At 40.5% G+C, this 16288-nt stretch overlaps 3 protein-coding genes across 5 annotated transcripts; 2 read left to right on the plus strand and 1 right to left on the minus strand.

The window, feature by feature from the left end:
• Window positions 1–1707: 1707 nt before the first annotated feature.
• LOC113027311 (chemerin-like receptor 1) lies at window positions 1708–5238 on the plus strand. 2 transcript variants are annotated; one of them, XM_080304294.1, is made up of 4 exons: window positions 1708–2292; window positions 3149–3279; window positions 3392–4354; window positions 4737–5238. In XM_080304294.1, exons 3-4 carry the CDS (start codon window positions 3400–3402, stop codon window positions 4745–4747), a joined length of 966 nt encoding a protein of 321 aa, XP_080160420.1. In that variant the 5' UTR covers window positions 1708–2292; window positions 3149–3279; window positions 3392–3399; the 3' UTR covers window positions 4748–5238. The 2 variants fall into 2 exon arrangements, with proteins under 2 accessions (XP_080160420.1, XP_026032712.1); XM_026176927.2 differs by having other exon boundaries at window positions 1711–2292; window positions 3392–5238.
• A 563-nt stretch (window positions 5239–5801) lies between these two features.
• Window positions 5802–9920, plus strand: rnf185 (ring finger protein 185). 2 transcript variants are annotated; one of them, XM_026173886.2, is made up of 7 exons: window positions 5802–5955; window positions 6192–6460; window positions 8040–8058; window positions 8183–8295; window positions 8385–8439; window positions 9462–9579; window positions 9660–9920. In XM_026173886.2, exons 2-7 carry the CDS (start codon window positions 6297–6299, stop codon window positions 9758–9760), a joined length of 570 nt encoding a protein of 189 aa, XP_026029671.1. In that variant the 5' UTR covers window positions 5802–5955; window positions 6192–6296; the 3' UTR covers window positions 9761–9920. The 2 variants fall into 2 exon arrangements, with proteins under 2 accessions (XP_026029671.1, XP_026029673.1); XM_026173888.2 differs by having other exon boundaries at window positions 9663–9920.
• A 643-nt stretch (window positions 9921–10563) lies between these two features.
• LOC113027356 (uncharacterized) lies at window positions 10564–14196 on the minus strand. Its single transcript, XM_080304295.1, has 2 exons — window positions 13924–14196; window positions 10564–11700 (listed from the first exon to the last, which is right to left on the minus strand). The coding sequence occupies exons 1-2, from the start codon at window positions 14051–14053 to the stop codon at window positions 10991–10993; spliced, it is 840 nt and encodes a 279-aa protein (XP_080160421.1). The 5' UTR covers window positions 14054–14196; the 3' UTR covers window positions 10564–10990.
• Window positions 14197–16288: the final 2092 nt, after the last annotated feature.

A 16288-nucleotide genomic window follows, 5' to 3' on the forward strand; every position in this document is an offset into this window, starting at 1 on the left:
AATAAGAAAGAAAAGTATGTCTTTGTGCCCCCTTTTCCCTGTTAATGCCCTATCGGCCCCCCTGGCTAAACTTTGCTAGATCCGCCCCTGCACAGTTACCAGCCGTCAGCTACGTAGAAAAAGATCCTCGAGTAGAAAGTAATATTAAATACATTCTAACAATAGCTGATCAAGCTTAAACGTGCTGCTGTTGTTCAGCCGCTGGTTTCCTCTTTCTGGTGCAAAGTGGACCAAAAACAAACTAGAGACACGGACTCGACAGAAAAGCCGATCAGCTGATCGTTAAGCAGTTTCATGATTGAAGTAGCAGCAAGAAGAGGCAGTCGCTTGTTAAGCTTAACGCAGGAATGCTTTACAAACATTCAGAGATGGACTTACACACTTGCTTTACTTCTCTCGGGGATAACTTTGTCGGAGATGAAATGCCGGGTTGCTAGCGAAGCTCCACATGCTATCCAGACCACCAACAGGTCCCGCATGCCACAGCCGCTCTATCACGTGATGCATACTGCTCCGACGTGCTAACCTGAGGTGAGTTACGGTGTGTTGCAAGTTTTGTGAGGTGCTTTCGTGATATTTAATGGATCGGATTACATTTTTTATTTTTCTCCGATATCCGATCCAGTAATTTAGGTCAGTATCGGACCAATACCGATACGTAATATCGGATCGGTCCATCTCTAGTATGGAGTATGGACAGAAATCACGCTAAAAAAAAAAACAAACAAAAAACAAAAAAACAAAAACAAAACACTTCATATCCTCCCAAACAACTTTCCTTCTCTCAAAAACTGAAACAATGCCTGATAACATTTATCCCCCGACTCCTTCTGTAGTAACCCTACAAGATCAAGGTTCATATCAATGCTACTGAGATTTCGGACCAACCGTCTCCTCTCTACCATATATTTCCGACACTGCAAAATAACATGCTCCAAAGTTTCATCCGCTCAACAATAATCACATTTCCCTGAGGCATGCTTCCCTATCAAGAACAGTGTGGAATTCAAACCCGTATGCCCAAATCTCAGTCTTGACACCACCGCCTCCTCTCGCCTACTCCTTCTTGTGGATCGCCTCACTCCCACCCCCCTTTGAATTTTATATAACCACCTTCCCCTCCTGTCTTCGTCCCACTGTTTCTGCCATCTTCCCCTGATTTCTAGCTTAATAATACTCTTTACTTCCTCCTCAACACCTGATACTGAATCAAATCTAGCTTTCTAAGAGAAGTGTCTGCTGCCGAATTATATGCCACACAACCATAATCTAACGTTGACCTCACCAATCCAGTGTATATAGCCCTCAGGGACTCCCTATCTGCTCCCCAATCCTTCCCAAACACCTCAAAATGTTCAAAACTTTTTTACACTTATCCACCAATTCCTGAACGTGTGCACCCCAAGTTAACCTCTCATCAAACCACAACCCCAGAAACTCAAATTTCCTCACTCTTTCTAATCCTATGCCATATAGCTTCAGCTTAATTTCCTCATTAACCCTCTTACTTGTAAAAAACATTGTCTTAGTCTTATCAACTGAAAACTTGAATCCCCACGACCATTCTTCCACTTTACCAACCGCTTCCTGTAACTTCTTTACAACAAAACCAACATTCCTCCCTCTCCTCCATCATCAGCAAAAAGTGAACACCCCACCCTCTATGTCATTAAACACATCATTAATCATTGAACCTGTCAGTCTTCTTCTTCTTCAGTCAAGTTTAACGGCAGCTTGCATCCAAAACTGTTGCATTACTGCCATCTCCTGGCTGTTAACCGTCCGTCACTCCTGAATCCTCAGATCCTCTTGTTGAGACCAGTACTTCTCAAAAACGAAAAACCACCACTTTCCCTTCACCATGACTTAACTTATCAACCACTTGTCCAAATGTAAGTTCCCTTCCACCACTCAGTTCACCCCACATCACCCTCCTGTGTACCTGTCAGTCAAAAGCTCTCCTGCTTTATATAGAATTCCACTCACACCTGGATCTCATTAACCTCTACAATTGGGAAACAGGGTAGACTAAATAACACAGTCTAGACAAAGAAACAGGAATAAAATCATTTTTCCACTTAACAAACTCATTCACCCAACGAAACAGTTTGAAAAGTCAATCTCTTCACGTAATCTGACTCATGAGGTTATTTTAAATGAAATAAACAATTTTACACAAAAGAAACACCCCTTCATTTGGTTACACCCAATTGACATGATCAGGAAGTACTGGGGCGGCCCTTCCCACATACCTGTTTTACACATAGGACCTGCTCAAAGGAACACACAATGGTAAGTATAACCAAACTACATAAACAAATGAAAGATCCAAATCAATTAATGATGAAGTGACATTTAGCTTTAAGTACATTTGCACAGATGAAATGAATATAACCAATGCTACCACAAACAGACCCAGGATAGTATGTAGAGCCAAGGTTACATGTGTTGTGTTTACATTAAAGCATTATGATAGACTATACAGGATAACAGAACACAAAATAACAATATATGCAAGTGACAAATGGCAAATGAATTCTGTCCTAGCCACTTTGTCACAGGCTTGTGTATTTTTGCTGCTAGGTTAAAGCCACACCCTTGAGCTTTACTAATAAGAAACAGAGAGGAGCTGTATAAATGTACCAATAATAATCTAAAATGTGTCGTGAGTGAGATTTATTTACTGCTTCCTTGTCTTGTGATTCCTGAAATGAAAGTTGTTTATTAATCTTTTTTCCCCACTTGGTTTGTTGCATAACAGCTTGGTATTTGATTTTGGGGAACTGCAAAAGGAACATTAGCACAGAACTCAGAATGTCCTGTACACGTGAGCTAATTGAGCCATAACTGATTCTACCTAATAATGTTGTGTAAACTGGTTTTTACAATGTGGGAATTCAATTTTTTTAGATGCCATGTGTAATATTTGTGGTATTGTATGTCTCCCATCTGCAGTAAACCAGTTTAATTATTTCTTATGAGGTCTAATGCGAGCTCAACCACAGATTACAGTTTTACACAATAACTTCCATTCCACTAAAATGATCTGTAGGCACAATCCTGGTCAAGAAATGTGATATTTTTTGCCTAAGTTTTGGAGGATATCTCTTTTTGGATATTACAGCAGTTTTTTCCCTTTCTCTTCTAGTTTCCTGTTGCAAAATACCTACGTCAGTACTTACTGAGTACTACTTCCCAAGAAACAGAAGTGAGAAAGTCCACCCAACGGCACAAGCAACTTTAAACTCTCTATTTTCACACGAGACATAAAATCCCTATGTAAGTATCTTTTTCTCTATAAAAAAACTTTGTGTTATTTATAACCTATAATTTTAAAGCTTATATGTGTAAATGTTTGTATTTTTAAAAGTCGTGGTTCCATATATTTCAGGAACAATCATGGACGTGGAGTATTTTGATTATGATAACTACACCGCAGACATCGATAGCAACCTCACCACTGAAGGAACCCTAAATTTATATAGCGCCTCGTCCTCTTCAACTTATGCTCTGGTGGCAGTCAACATCATCATATGCGTTTTGGGGCTTGCAGGAAATTCCCTGGTGATTTGGATTTGTGGATGGAAAATGAAAACCACAGTCATCACCATCTGGTACATCAGCCTGGCCATTTCAAACTTTTTGTTCTGTGCCTTGTTGCCTTTCGAAGTTGTGTACATGATAACTTCACACTGGCCCTTTGGAGAAGGCTTGTGCAAGCTCGCCTCATCTGCCCTGTTTCTCAACATGCACAGCAGTGTGTTCCTGTTGGTTCTCATCAGCACTGACCGCTGTATCATGGTCTTATTTCCTGTGTGGTCGCACAACCACCGCAAAGTAGGAAAAGCCTTTGGAGCCGTCATCCTCATGTGGGTTCTTTCTGCATTCTTAACAGTGCCCTCACTTATGTACAGGAAAACCACGGTCCACGGCTCGGTCATTCAGTGCCACACGGACTATGGGGTCAGACATAAAGCGGTGGTACTGACCCGTTTCATTTGTGGGTTCCTGATTCCTATCCTAATGATTGTCTTCTGTTGCTCTGTGCTTGCCATAAAGCTCAGAAGTCTGACCCACAAGTCAACAAAGCCGTACAAAATCATGGCTGCGCTCATTTTGTCTTTCTTCGCCTGCTGGGTCCCCTACCACACCTTTGTCCTGCTGGAGATAGACTTTAAGAAACACAACCTGGAGGTCATTAAAACTGGACTAAAAGTTGGGGCCACCTTGGCTGCAGCAAACAGCTTCCTATCTCCAGTTCTCTATGTGTTCATCGGCAATGACTTTAAGAAAACCCTAAGGCGGTCTTTATCATCAAGGATTGAGGATGCTCTGGCAGAGGATATTCGTACAGGTGGTCTCAATCACTCAAGGTCCAAAACAATGGAAACTGGCCTAAATTAGAGTTTTTACTAAGGAGTACATCACAGTGCATAAATATGATTACCGTTCTCAATGACACTGATAATATTGAATGTTGAACTAACAGGTTATTATGGTAACTTTAATAGATTTTTGCACAATATCACATTTCAAGACAAAGTGATCACAATCGGTTATTCAGACAAGCAGAAATCTGGGAAATTGCTATTAATTCTTAATCCATTCAGGTTAAACAAAGCATATCTTTGCTCAGGTATTTTTGTGTGTGTGAATGACTGTCTTGTCTTATTGATTATTGTCATGTTTCCTTTGAATTTTATATTTTAAGTTTACTTATTGTACTGCATTGTTAGCTCTGCGATAGATGGGTGACCTGGCCTGGGTGTACCTGCGCCTCTTGCTCCCTGGCAGCTTGGAAAGGCTTCAGGCCTGAAATGGATAAGCACAAGAAAATGGGAAGATGGATGAACTGTGAGGAGCAAAGTGATGCATGTAAATATTAATATGAGTGCCAAAAACTGTGGACTCACTAATGAATGTAATAAAATACTGAAAAAAAGATACACACTCAGTCTCCCTTAAAGGGAACTTGACAAATAGTAGTATTTTATTGTCACTTTCTTCTGTCAAAGTTCTTACATTTCAAACTTACACCCGACCTGCACCCATTTTCACACCTTAGCTCGTGTGATTAGTCCAGACGCTTTTCTTTCCAAGCTACTTAGACTTACATTTCAAAGTACAGTCAAGGAAGTCTACTCTAAATTACTGTATTACTTATATTTGTACTTTTAATTAATAAATATTAAGTGTACCTGTATTCATTTTTCCAGTAAAAATCAAACTATCACCTGATTTTGAAGTTCCTGCAGATTATTTTTCTTTGTAGATAGTTTTTACCTCTGCCAAGAAGGTTATGTCTTTGGTAGCGGTTGTGTGCGTGCGTGTCATTCAGTTCATTCAAGAGCTCGAATTTTTTTTAATTATTCTGATCAAACTTTGTAGGGGTCCAGAGTGAGGTCATGTTAACTATCCATTAAAATTTGACTTTCATCCACTAGGGTCTTCAAGGTCAAGCAAATGATTTATTGGTCAAAAATTGATAAAATGCCTTTTAACTTACAAACTATGATTCTTACATGTGTGGTGTATATAGAGAGTACTGCATGAAGATTTTAAATATCAGGTCACATTTGAACTCTGACTCCCCCTCAAGGTCTATAGACTGATTTGAAGGTCAAAGTGATAATGCCATATGGAGCTATTTGCTGTTTTTTTTTTACTGCCATTGTATGTTGATTGACAACATAGGCATGCAGCAAATGATATATGGGGATTTTAAATATCACGTTACTTTAGACCTCTGACCTCTTCTTCACAGTTAAATGAGACCAAACTTTCACAAAATGTCCTTCATCTTTAAAGCTCTGCTTAAAAGTGGTGGAACCTTTTGTCAGGTTCACCTGAAAGGCCTAACTGAGGGCCACAAAATCCCACGGATTCAGTCTTAGCCACGCCCCCTCCAGGGATCTACTACCGGTTAAGTGGCGTTGCTGAAAGTGTGATGCAAAGGTCTGTAAGGCTATTTTCTAGACTCCTCACAACAAATTATGAGTGTCACTCACCATCCAATCATTTTCTGAGTGACACCGTTTAACATCTGTCGCTCAGCTGTTGGTTAATCTCTGTGAAGCTGTCGTTTTGTGCTTAGTTTTCCTTGTTTGCTAACGTTAGCGTAAATGTTCGACATGGACGTTTCTTCCAGCAGGGTATTTTTGTTTGTTTTCACTCCTTTCTCCTCTCGTTAGCCCCACTTCCTGGCCACTGGACCTCTTTATGTGTATGTATTGAGACCCCGGGTGCCATTGTAGTCACCCCAGCTACTTGTTTAGAGGATTTAAGCTGTGTGACAAATGGCCAACGCTGCTCCTCCGACTCCGGGCGTTGAAAACGCAAGTCCCGGATCTAGTAGCTCGGCTGCCGCTGACAGTGGCAACCAGGACAGCACCTTTGAATGTAACATATGCCTGGACACCGCCAAGGACGCCGTGATTAGTTTATGTGGACACCTCTTCTGGTAAGAAGCGTGCTGCTGTCTGTGACACATGTTTATATTTTTAATTGTGAGCCACAGGTGAGTCGGGGACACATCAGCATAGCTCCTAAAGACCAATATCGGTTTGTAACTGGCAGACATGACGAGATCGTTTCCAAGCATGCATAACTTATCACATCATACTTGGCAAACACTGAACGGAAATGCTAAGTTTTGGTAGAAGTTAATAGTAGTAGTTAATGTTGCCTGTTTATTAGTAAATTGTGAGGCAGGTCCTACAAAATTTCAGATGTGCAGTGTGACATCCAACATGTAAACAGGGATGGTTTGAGTTCACCTCCACTTCTGAGCCTCTGCGAATGTAATACAGGCCAACCTCGGTCCACACAGAATAGCCAAGGGGTGTGCTATAAAGTGAAGTGTCTCAGATGTGGCTCGATCACTTTGGTAACTTACGCTGAACACACAACCTGGTTCATAACAGGTTATATTCAGAGTTTTGCTTTAAATAAGTATCACATTTGCCCTAATTGTGGTCCTTCACCTTACTAACACTGTCAAATGAAGCAAACCATGCATCATGCATTCAGTTGGTGAAACGTGCTTTGATTCTTAGTTCTGATTAGTTGCCAAGCCTGTTTTAGAAAATTCATCAGTGTATTTGTGGGCTATTAAGTGGCTTTACAGTGTGTGAAGTTTCTCTCTGATATGAGACGGGGAGGAGGCACAAACCGAGCCCTGGGGGTTCACAAGCTCGTGCACTCCCACGAATATTGGGACGGTTGAGCCAGGGTTGGCCGTTGTTATGAAATCTGTGCAAAATCAAATATGCATGGTGAACTCCTGAAAAACAAGAACAGTCAGAAGGACATTTTATTTGTAAGCTCTTTATCACAGAGAATATTAAATCAGTCAAATATACTTCCCTTTGATTAGGCCACAAACTGAGTGATTACCAGATCTTCTTCATGAGGCTTTGTGACACTGACCTGACCTGACAACACCAAGGGCTCTGAAAGCAATGTGCAGCTGTCCTGTCACAAATAAGCAGCAGCTCCAGGAGTGCTAAAAGAAATAAATCAACTTGTGAATTCACAACAACTCTGTCATCTGACACTTTTGCAGCTCCAGCGGTCCTTTCTGCAGTTTTATTATGTTTGATATATCTTTATTCCTGTAGTATACACAGTGTACCTGTTGTGTACACAGACAGCTGGAGACCTGCTGGTTGAGTAGTCGTTCCTGTTATACTACTTTGAAGCCACCTGGAATGCCTGTGTAGTTGGTGCACTGGGGTGTAAATTCTCACTGGATGAGTCTTTTGTGTTCACAAAAAATACCCAAGCATGCAAGATGAACTTTACATTACTAGGATCCAAGCAAACCCCAGCAGACTTACAGACACAGAAAGCATAATCCCGGCCTAAAGCAAAGAAAGCCTGACCCTGTAGAACATGCTTTGTAGTACACCCCTTCTGGGCAAAATTAAGTTAAATTTTCAAATTTAAGTTCCTGCTTTGTGACTCATAGGTGCTCAAGGACATTTAATATCTAACTAATCAAGCTTCTCCCATCTTCATTTGCATCTCCTCCTGATTAGCTGGCCTTGTTTGCATCAGGTAAGCTGAAACCGTTGTTTCCTCTTGTTTTTGCACTCCACCAGAAGCAGCACATCGTTACAGATAAAGGAAGCGATTAGCTTCTTCACTTTTTTTTTTTTTTTTTTTTTTTTAAATTTTGTAGTGGCTGGAGACTCGACCCAACAGACAAGTGTGTCCAGTATGCAAAGCTGGTATCAGCCGAGATAAAGTAATCCCCATATATGGGCGCGGAAGTACAGGTCAACAGGATCCAAGGTGGGTAAAATTGGTGACTGTGATAATTAGATAGTATTAAATATTAGTGATTTGGAGTCATTTTGGGTAATTCTGGTTATGTTTTACAGAGAAAAAACACCCCCACGACCACAAGGACAAAGGCCCGAGCCAGAAAACCGTGGGGTAAGTACTATAGATCAGTATACAGGGCTCTAGAGTGCGACCAAAGTGTACTTCAAGAACAGTTTCCCATCTCAAATCTCTGTTTTCTGCATTATTCATTCGCTTATTATTACCCGCCAGTCTACTGTTGTTTACAGCGCTGCTGTCTGTCAAGAAAGCCTAATTTCTGCTGTTCAATACTGAAGAAGTTTAGACTTTTTAAAATTGTGCAAAATTGCAGAATATTTTTAAGGTTATCTGCTATAAAAAGCCAGGCCAGGAAAATCTTCATGTTTTTCTGTGTTTTATTCTCAGTTACTTTGACACAAAGGCATCTGCAGTGATGCTTACACACCACACAGAAAAGATCAAAAGAACGATTGATAACCTTTTTGTTAAGTTAAGGCCTGATCCGTCTGAAATTCATAGCCAGTGCTCTGACACGGAGCCATCAATCTCTGAACTCTGAAAAAGCACAGTGTACCCAGGAAACACATATGCTGCGATAAATGCACTGCCCAAGTGTCCCCTCTCCCCCCCTCTGCCTTTCAGCAGCAGGCAGCAGCAAACAGGTAAAACTTTAGTGTTAAGCGATGCAGTTGAAAAATTTGGGTGTGCCTAAGAAAAAAAGTTAGGTGCACCAGTGCAACCGTGGCAAAAAGTTAGTCTAGAGCCCTAATATATTTTTATTATCATCCTGAAGTATGCCAAATTTTAAGCTCTTTTTAAAAAAGAATTTAGACATAGTGTAGTGTTTTATAGCCCTGTAAGCTGCCCAGCAATATTATGAATTCATGATGAAACCATTGCATACAGTGATGTAGGTTTGCTGTATCCATTAACAGACTGACATTCCCCACCGGGATCTGTTGGATAATAAGTGTGGAGAGCCAGCGCGTCTCCAGAGAATGATATCATTTGGCACTTGCTGTTGCGTCACGTCTCACTTGCTGTACATTAAACTGTACCTCAGATATTGCAAAGACACGTCTGCTCATTAAGGCAACTCAGACTTTCGTAACTTTTGATGATACGTATTACAGGGTTTTCAGGGATTTGGCTTTGGAGATGGAGGCTTCCAAATGTCGTTTGGGATCGGTGCCTTTCCGTTTGGTATTTTTGCAACAGCTTTTAACATCAATGATGGAAGACCTCCTCCAGGTATTTGTTTGTCACACATCACTATGACCGCTCCAAGCATTTAGCATGTCAAATAACCTCCTGTAAAACAATTTCCCAAGCAGCGGCTCCGGGGACACCGCAGCACACGGACGAGCAGTTTCTGTCTCGACTCTTCCTCTTTGTGGCTCTCGTGATCATGTTTTGGCTGCTAATTGCATAAAACTCAAGAGATCTGACACATCTGTGATTCTGCTTTCATACTTCTCCCCCCCCCCCCTCTTGCAATAAATGTGATTATACATAAACAAATGACACATAACTGAACTTTTGTCATTTTCATGCTATAAATAATAAAAAGCAAAATGATCCTACTTATAAAAGCAGTTCAAAGTTTTATACAAACATTCTTTAGGGACTGATGAGTGAAATGTACAGTGTTTAAATTTATTGAAGTGTATGTTGTTATTGTTGCCATCTAAATCTAAAGATCTCCAGATTATTTGGAATTATTTAATTTTTTTTCCTGGGTCTGGTCACTGAAACAAGGTCAACCTCAGTGCTGATCATTTGTTGCAAAAAAAGTTTTCAGAAACCCCAAAGTTTCATCACACAATTAGTGGTTTAGTCTTGCTAGTGATGGCGACATAGTGTATGGGTCTACAGCCAGAAAGAGAAAACAGAACTTTATTCTGCATGGAAGGCATGCTGGGAAAAGACAAGAAAAAACAGTTTGCCAAACAGGACTTTTGGCTTGATGCACTTTGCAGTTAAAGTTATTTGGCTACAGTAACAATGAGCATGTCCTTTGGGACATACTTTGGGGATCCAGTGATTATTTTAACTGAGTTTTGCAACATAACAAAATTACTTAAATGTAATCTGAAGCTGTTGAACTGTGTGTCGACCTTTACAGATAGTAGTGACCTTAAAAAAAACAAATCTGTCCAGGAACTGCTCGAAATGAAATTACCCGATCAGAGCATAAATCCCACTAAATAGCTGAGGGTGACTTCAAACGGACACTTTTTCAGAATACAAGAATCTTTATTTTAGATTTAAAAAGAAGCATGTAAGCAGAAAGAGTCATTCATTAAACAGTGTTCACCTACGCATTTATTCTCATCAGTTTACTGTATGCAATTGTAATTACATGTAAAATACTGTAATTATTAGAGTAAAAATTAAGACTGACTAAGAAACAGCTTTTTCGAAATATGTTTGAAATCTATTGATAAAGTTATGTAAATAAAGATTAACTGTCTGTTTATGGTGTAAATCTAATGAGCTCATTGCCTCTAAGTCTTTATTGCCTAATAAATACACTAATCAGGGGGAAACAAACTACTTCACATAAAAAATTTCTTCAATATCTACCACTTTTACTAATTCTGTGGCAGAAGTTTATATAAAAGAAATACAATAAAGTATTTTTTTAAAAGTTTAAATGTAATCAGTGCTGTGTTTCTGTCTCCACCTTTTCTTGAGACGCTGAATGTGTAACGTTGAACTCTGCCTCGTACATAATCTGCTGGATCTTTATTTTCGTCTCGCACCTCTTCTGTGGAGCGAGTCTCTTCATAGCGGGAACAAAGCTCAGCAGGAACAGTTCATCCTCGTCCCGCGGCTTAGTGGGAAAAGAGGGGACATTGTCTTTGACCAACCATTTTGTCGGCATGGGCGTACTTTGGGAGGAAGGTGCAGACGGCGGCTCTTGGGCCGGTTTCCGTTTCTGTCCAGTAACGCCAGTGACAGGCGAGACCTGTGGGGGTGATTGTATCTTGGCCAGAACAGCCAGCTGAGCCACCTGTGTGTCCTGAGTCGCTGGAGGAAGCTGCGTTACAAATGTCACCTGTGGTTTGAGGTCGGGCAGACTCGCGGGGACCTTTACAGCACTCTGTGGTGTTTTGATTGCCTCTGACAAAGCGGTTTCTCCATCCACGTTGCTAGAGTCTTCAGGGTTGTCGTGGTCCTCATCATTGTTGGCAGAGATTTCCTGCAGTCCACTTCTTGACCCAGTGAACGGCGCAATGAAGTTCATAAGTTGTCTGTATTTCCATTTGCTTTGAACGTTTTCTCCCTGCTTCTTGCTTTTAAGCTCCATTCGGACCTCCTTCAGGTACCTGTCTCTCATGTTCTTCCATCTTCTTTTGCAATCCTCGGCTTGAAAAGTAGAACATCAGAACGTAAGAAGCAAGAAGCCACAGGATCATTTCTTAATGAGCAATAATAAATATTCAGAAGAGTAAAACAATGGTCTTTTGAAATGAACTGCTCATTGCTGTCCATTTTAGAAATATTTAAAAACTGAATACAACATCTGTCAAAACAACAACTAAAACCTTTAATTGTATTGACGTGTAATACAGTGTTTCTGTTTAAAACTGGGGGCTGTGTGGGCTTAATGTTGTCAAACTTTTTATTCACATGCTCCTAAATCTGTTTGCATTGCAGGTCTATTCTTAGCTGCAAATGTGGGTGAAATGCTCGCGTTTACATCGTTTAGCCCATCTGCGTGCTACAAAGCCGTGCCTTAATATCTGTCGAGAATTTTTTTTATAATTAAATTATCTGAAATGATGCAGACCTACTGTATTGAACTGATTTTTTTCCCCTCATCTCTAGAGTAAAGCCTACCACTGCTGACTTGATCAGTCAAGTCATTTTGCATCGAGGGGCACATACAGCCCACTTTGATCTTAAGTGGCCCAGTAAAACTATTTTTGTCAGTGTAAAGACATTTAATTGCACATTTAATCCTTAAGATATCTTACTATGAAATAAAGAAGTGTCATTTCAACACCACATTTCAGTTTTTCAACATGATAAATGTGTATATATAAAAAAAAAAAAGTTTTGGCAGTTTTTCGCAATTGATGAAAATTTTGTTTTAACCAACATTTTTATAGTAGACAGTAAAAAACAGGACCTTTTCTGTCATATATAATTCATTATCTGCTTTAATGTAGCATGAATGGCTGTTGGCAGTTTGCCTTGTAATCGGAAGGTTGCCAGTTCGAGCCCCGGCTTGGACAGTCTCGGTCGTTGTGTCCTTGGGCAAGACACTTCACCCGTAGCCTACTGGTGGTGGTCAGAGGGCCCGGTGGCGCCAGTGTCCGGCAGCCTCGCCTCTGTCAGTGCGCCCCAGGGTGGCTGTGGCTACAATGTAGCTTACCATCACCAGTGTGTGAATGTGTGTGTGAATGGGTGGATGACTGGATATGTAAAGCGCTTTGGGGTCCTTAGGGACTAGTAAAGCGCTATATAAATACAGGCCATTTACCATGTAACATTGCTCAGGTGATACCAAGGGGCTCAAAGTGCGCCAAGAAAACATCTCCCACCTCATTACAGCACCATCAGCCTGAAGTGTTGGTACAAGGTGGCATGGATCCATACTTTCATGTCTGTACCTAACAACACTGGTGAGTGTGTGTTTTTATACTAGACCAGAGTTTTACCTGGCCCAGAAATGGCCTTTTTAGGTGGTTTGTTGTTGTTTTTGTTTGTTTGTTTTTATACCCATGCTTAGTTGTGCTTTTATTTAAGACAGTGAACCTGAAGTAACATATTTACAGCCATTTAATAAACAAAAGGAATTATATTTATCTCATGCGGTTTAGTCTAGGGGAGGGCCAAATTTCTCACCAGGCACTCCAGGTTAACTCTTTGCCTCTTATTTCTTTCTTCTTCCTTTTTAAATTTTGTATTCTTTACTTTTGAGTGACTTTCCATGTCTGTCACTTTGCTACTGGAACACCTGAATTTGCCCAATGAGGGAGAATAAAGGACATTTCTTTTCTTTTTTTAGAATTTTTCTTTATAAAGAAAAGTGACGCGCTTTGACGATACTTTCATCTCTTTGTACAATTTTTATTTGTGCTCCTTTTTCCTTGCAAAGTCTGGAGGTCATGAGTTCACCCCTTGGCCGCGAAGCAGTGCACCTGCTTGTATTTGAGGCTGGGGGCTCTCCCTGCCCACGAGCTTTCGAAAGAGGCACGCGGCTCTACGACTCCGTACCGGAGCGCAAATATCTTCTTTCCTCCGCCGCGCGGTGCTGAGCACGCGGCGGGGAGCGCGGAGGAGCGGGACCGTGCGGTTCGGTGCAGCGCGGCCTGCGCACCTCGGGCCCACGACGGCGGCGTGCGAGCGAGCCGCTACCGCTAGCACGGTGCGCGCGACTGCATCCACACCGCAGGTCAGCCGTGCAGAGAAACACAAAAACCATTACAGATGCCCCCAGGTCAGTGTGAGAAACAGCCGCAGCTCTCAGAAAAGCGCAGTTAACATTTCGCGTCCTTTCAGCCCTCCGCGCCGAAAACAGCTGAACAAATAATAACTGCCATTAAAGTTGTAGCGAACAGAAAAAACAAGCGGCACACTCACTCGGAAGTCCCAGCTCCATGCTGATGCTTCTCCAGGAATTTGTCCGACTTTCTGTGCAGCGGTAATTCGGCAGTGTAACGTTGTAAAGCTCCGGGTAATTAAATACAGCCAATATTAACTTATCGTCCATTTTGCCCCAGCGTCGTCTGTGCTGCGCGGACGCGGAAGCGGCAGTCTTCTCCCGCCTTTTCCGCCCAGCAGCTGCTGCTAGCGCGTGTTATCGCGAGTGGCGGGCCGCCTGCCGCGCCGTGCCGTGCCGCTCTGCTGTCAACACTGCAGGCTTCCGCCACACGGGGGCGCACGTCACCTGTCAGCCCTGAACTATTGAGCGGGGAAGCTTTAATATGTATGCTTAATAATAACAATAATAAATTTCAAAAAATGTGTCTTTCTTTTTGAAACCTCTTTTTAAATATAAACTTTTATCAGAAAGTCTGTTATTTGAATTTTTTTATGATTATTGAATCAGAATCAGAAAGGGTTTTATTGCCAAATGTTGAGTGGGTTTACAACATTAGGAAATTGCTGCGGTGCTTCAGTGCAAACATACTGTTATAAATACTGTTATAAATTAAGCTTAAATAGACATGAAAATAAAAATGAGAATAAGAATTAAAAGTGCTAAGTAGACAGATAGATATATACATGATATATACATGAGTGCAGGTGGTGATCAGTGCCAAACATGGAATGATGCAGTGAACACAGCGTAGGGTCATGTGTTAGTGGTGGGAACATTGTACAGCTTTAATGTCTTGTGACATAGGATGCTTTGAAGGGAGCCATTGAGTTTTCTTCCTGTTAGAGATGTTACAGAATAGTAGCTGTTGCAGTTTACCAGTGTCATCTTTGTCACATTTCTTTATTTTCATATATATATATATATATATATATATATATATATATATATATATATATATATATATATATATATATATATATATATATATATATATATATATTAGGGGTGCAACGATACACAAAATTCACGGTTCGGTTCGGTTCGATACTTTGGTGTCACGGTTCGATATTTTTTCGATACAAAAAAAAACGTTCATGCCTTTTTAATTTGTCATTTATTAAAATTATAAATATATATTTTAACTCAAAAGTACAGTTTTTAAATTTAATGTTGCTGAAACAACAAAGTAATAAAAAAAATAAATCTATCTGATTGAGGAATCACTCATCTTTGGAAAAGAGAGTTTATTACAGAGAAATGGTTCTTTCCAAAATAAAAGCTATACTATACGCTTCTTCTGGGCTATATTCTCAGCAGCATATTAAACATATCAGGTCCCCATAAGGAGAATCATGTGCTAACGGCTGTCTAAATGACTCGGGTAAAGTTTGTCGTTGCACCCCTAATAAATATATATACATATATATATTAGGGGTGCAACGATATTCGTATCGATATTGAACCGTTCGATACAGTGCTTTCGGTTCGGTACGCATATGTATCGAACAATACAAAATTTTTTATTTATTTTATCAACTTTCCTTCTGACGATGCTGTCTGTGTTGAGCGCTCAGTGGATCTGCGCTAGACATTGCAGCCTAGGTGGAGTAATCAAACGCAGATTCACTGAGCGCAGGGCAAGCTAGCCAGACAGGAGAGATGTGGCGTTGGAACTATTTTGGTTTTCATGTGGCGTATTACCCTGAAGGTAAGCACGTCATGGACAAAAGTAAAACAGTATGTTGGATGTGCCATGCAATGCTCAATTACATTGGTGGGAGCTAGTGCGTTAGCGCAGTTAGCTCGTTAACGTGTTGGCCGTCCAGCCCCACGCACTGGGCGATCCGCAGTAGCTCGTTAATGGAGATTTGCCGTGTTGTGGCGTTAAAATCATTTCAGATTAACGCTGACAGCACTAGTGGGAACAAAACGAATGTGACTGCACATTTACTCTGACATCATCCTAGTGCAAAGACAAAAACAACAAGCATGCTACAAACTTTACCCGAGTCATTTAGACAGCCGTTAGCACACGATTCTCCTTATGGGGACCTGATATGTTTAATATGCTGCTGAGAATATAGCCCAGAAGAAGCGTATAGTATAGCTTTTATTTTGGAAAGAACCATTTCTCTGTAATAAACTCTCTTTTCCAAAGATGAGTGATTCCTCAATCAGATAGATTTATTTTTTTTATTACTTTGTTGTTTCAGCAACATTAAATTTAAAAACTGTACTTTTGAGTTAAAATATATATTTATAATTTTAATAAATGACAAATTAAAAAGGCATGAACATTTTTTTTTGTATCGAAAAAACATCGAACCGTGAATCTTGTGTATCGGTGCACCCCATATATATATATATATATATATATATATATATATATATATATATATATAT

Source organism: Astatotilapia calliptera, chromosome 7 (assembly GCF_964374335.1).
Source record: "Astatotilapia calliptera chromosome 7, fAstCal68.1, whole genome shotgun sequence".
NCBI classification, from domain to species: Eukaryota; Metazoa; Chordata; class Actinopteri; order Cichliformes; family Cichlidae; genus Astatotilapia; species Astatotilapia calliptera.

Bases quoted from the DNA above. Each gene is read 5' to 3' on its own strand.
- LOC113027311 (XM_026176927.2), top strand. From the start codon at position 3,400: ATGGACGTGGAGTATTTTGATTATGATAACTACACCGCAGACATCGAT.
- rnf185 (XM_026173886.2), top strand. From the start codon at position 6,297: ATGGCCAACGCTGCTCCTCCGACTCCGGGCGTTGAAAACGCAAGTCCC. The intron at 8,296-8,384 runs GTGGGTAAAATT...TATGTTTTACAG, and splicing joins ACAGGTCAACAGGATCCAAG to AGAAAAAACACCCCCACGAC. The intron at 9,580-9,659 runs GTATTTGTTTGT...CAATTTCCCAAG, and splicing joins TGATGGAAGACCTCCTCCAG to CAGCGGCTCCGGGGACACCG.
- LOC113027356 (XM_080304295.1), bottom strand. From the start codon at position 14,053: ATGGACGATAAGTTAATATTGGCTGTATTTAATTACCCGGAGCTTTAC. The intron at 11,701-13,923 runs GTGAGTGTGCCG...CTACTTTTCAAG, and splicing joins CATGGAGCTGGGACTTCCGA to CCGAGGATTGCAAAAGAAGA.